Consider the following 1,152-nt stretch of genomic DNA (forward strand, 5'->3'; position numbering starts at 1 on the left):
TACCCTACCGCATCTCCAACCAATTCTGTAAGTACTGAAGTCTGGGCTTTCATTTTGTTTTTTATTTGTGTTAGCAGTGCTAATTGGCTGGTAGGAGCAGTAAATAGTTGCCTAGTTGCAGAAGGTGTCATAGTAGTAGCAATAGCAGTAGCAGTTGCAGATCTAGTGGTAGGAGTATGATAATAAATGTTTTTGTTTTTACTGTCAAGCCCGAAGAGAGAGATGTGCCATCATCCAAGGCCTGCGGTCATTTGCTGAGTCCACCTGCATCCGCTTCACTCCCTTGCGCAGACAGGAGGACTTCCTGGAGATTCAGTCACGCTCAGGGTACGGCCCACACAATGTACATCCCACAAGAGCATGCATGAATACACTCAAGAGTCAAAGTGTTATATACTTCTCTCTTTCAGGTGTTATTCATATGTTGGGCGTCGTGGTAGAGGCCAGGTAGTGTCTCTGATGCGCCATGGCTGTATTTTCTTGGGGATCATCCAACATGAGTTGCTCCACGCCCTGGGCTTCAACCATGAGCAGACCCGGTCCGACAGAGACAAACATGTTCGCATCATACGGGAAAATATCATTCGTGGTTGGTCCAGTTACAGACTTTCATTATGTAGAATACAGAGGAAACCTTTGTAATGCTTTTACAGAAGATATAAACAACCAAAATGGGGTCTTCCCCTTAAAGGAATGATTCATCTGCAAAATGACCATCTGAATATCAATGACTTACGGCGTTATCTCGAATTTCGTTTAGGAAACGTTTTTGAATGCCTGCACAGTTAAAGGAGAGTTCACCTGAGGCAAACACTCTTGATGAGTTGGGGTCATTGGGGTCCACATTTAATATCAGCAAAACTATATCAAAACATCAGTTTACAAACTCTCACACAATTCGTGCAGTATAATGCAAGTCGCATTTATCCAGTCTTACACTCAGTAGTTTCCAAACACATACATTTTTGGTAAAACACTACTGTATAAAACTCATCAGAACAAAGAGTCTCGCGTTTAAACTACGCTCAAGTGAACCTCATACACACGTGCATGCTCAGGTACGCTCGGGGTGCCCTACTCGAAGGTGAAAGTGTTTTATAGTGTAATGTCTAAGACTAGGGCGGCACGGTGGTGTGGTGGTTAGCACTGTCG

The 1,152-nt window shown here is 43.8% G+C and overlaps 1 protein-coding gene across 1 annotated transcript in view; it reads left to right on the top strand.

The window, feature by feature from the left end:
- Positions 1 to 1,152, top strand: part of LOC126394340 (high choriolytic enzyme 2-like) — a 3,555-nt gene that overhangs the window by 1,572 nt on the left and 831 nt on the right. Inside the window, exons 5-6 of the mRNA XM_050051103.1 lie at positions 210 to 327; positions 411 to 589. Of these exons, the coding sequence (XP_049907060.1) occupies positions 210 to 327; positions 411 to 589 (297 nt within the window). The remainder of the gene's footprint in view (positions 1 to 209; positions 328 to 410; positions 590 to 1,152) is intronic.

This window comes from Epinephelus moara, chromosome 1, assembly GCF_006386435.1.
Source record: "Epinephelus moara isolate mb chromosome 1, YSFRI_EMoa_1.0, whole genome shotgun sequence".
NCBI lineage: Eukaryota > Metazoa > Chordata > Actinopteri > Perciformes > Serranidae > Epinephelus > Epinephelus moara.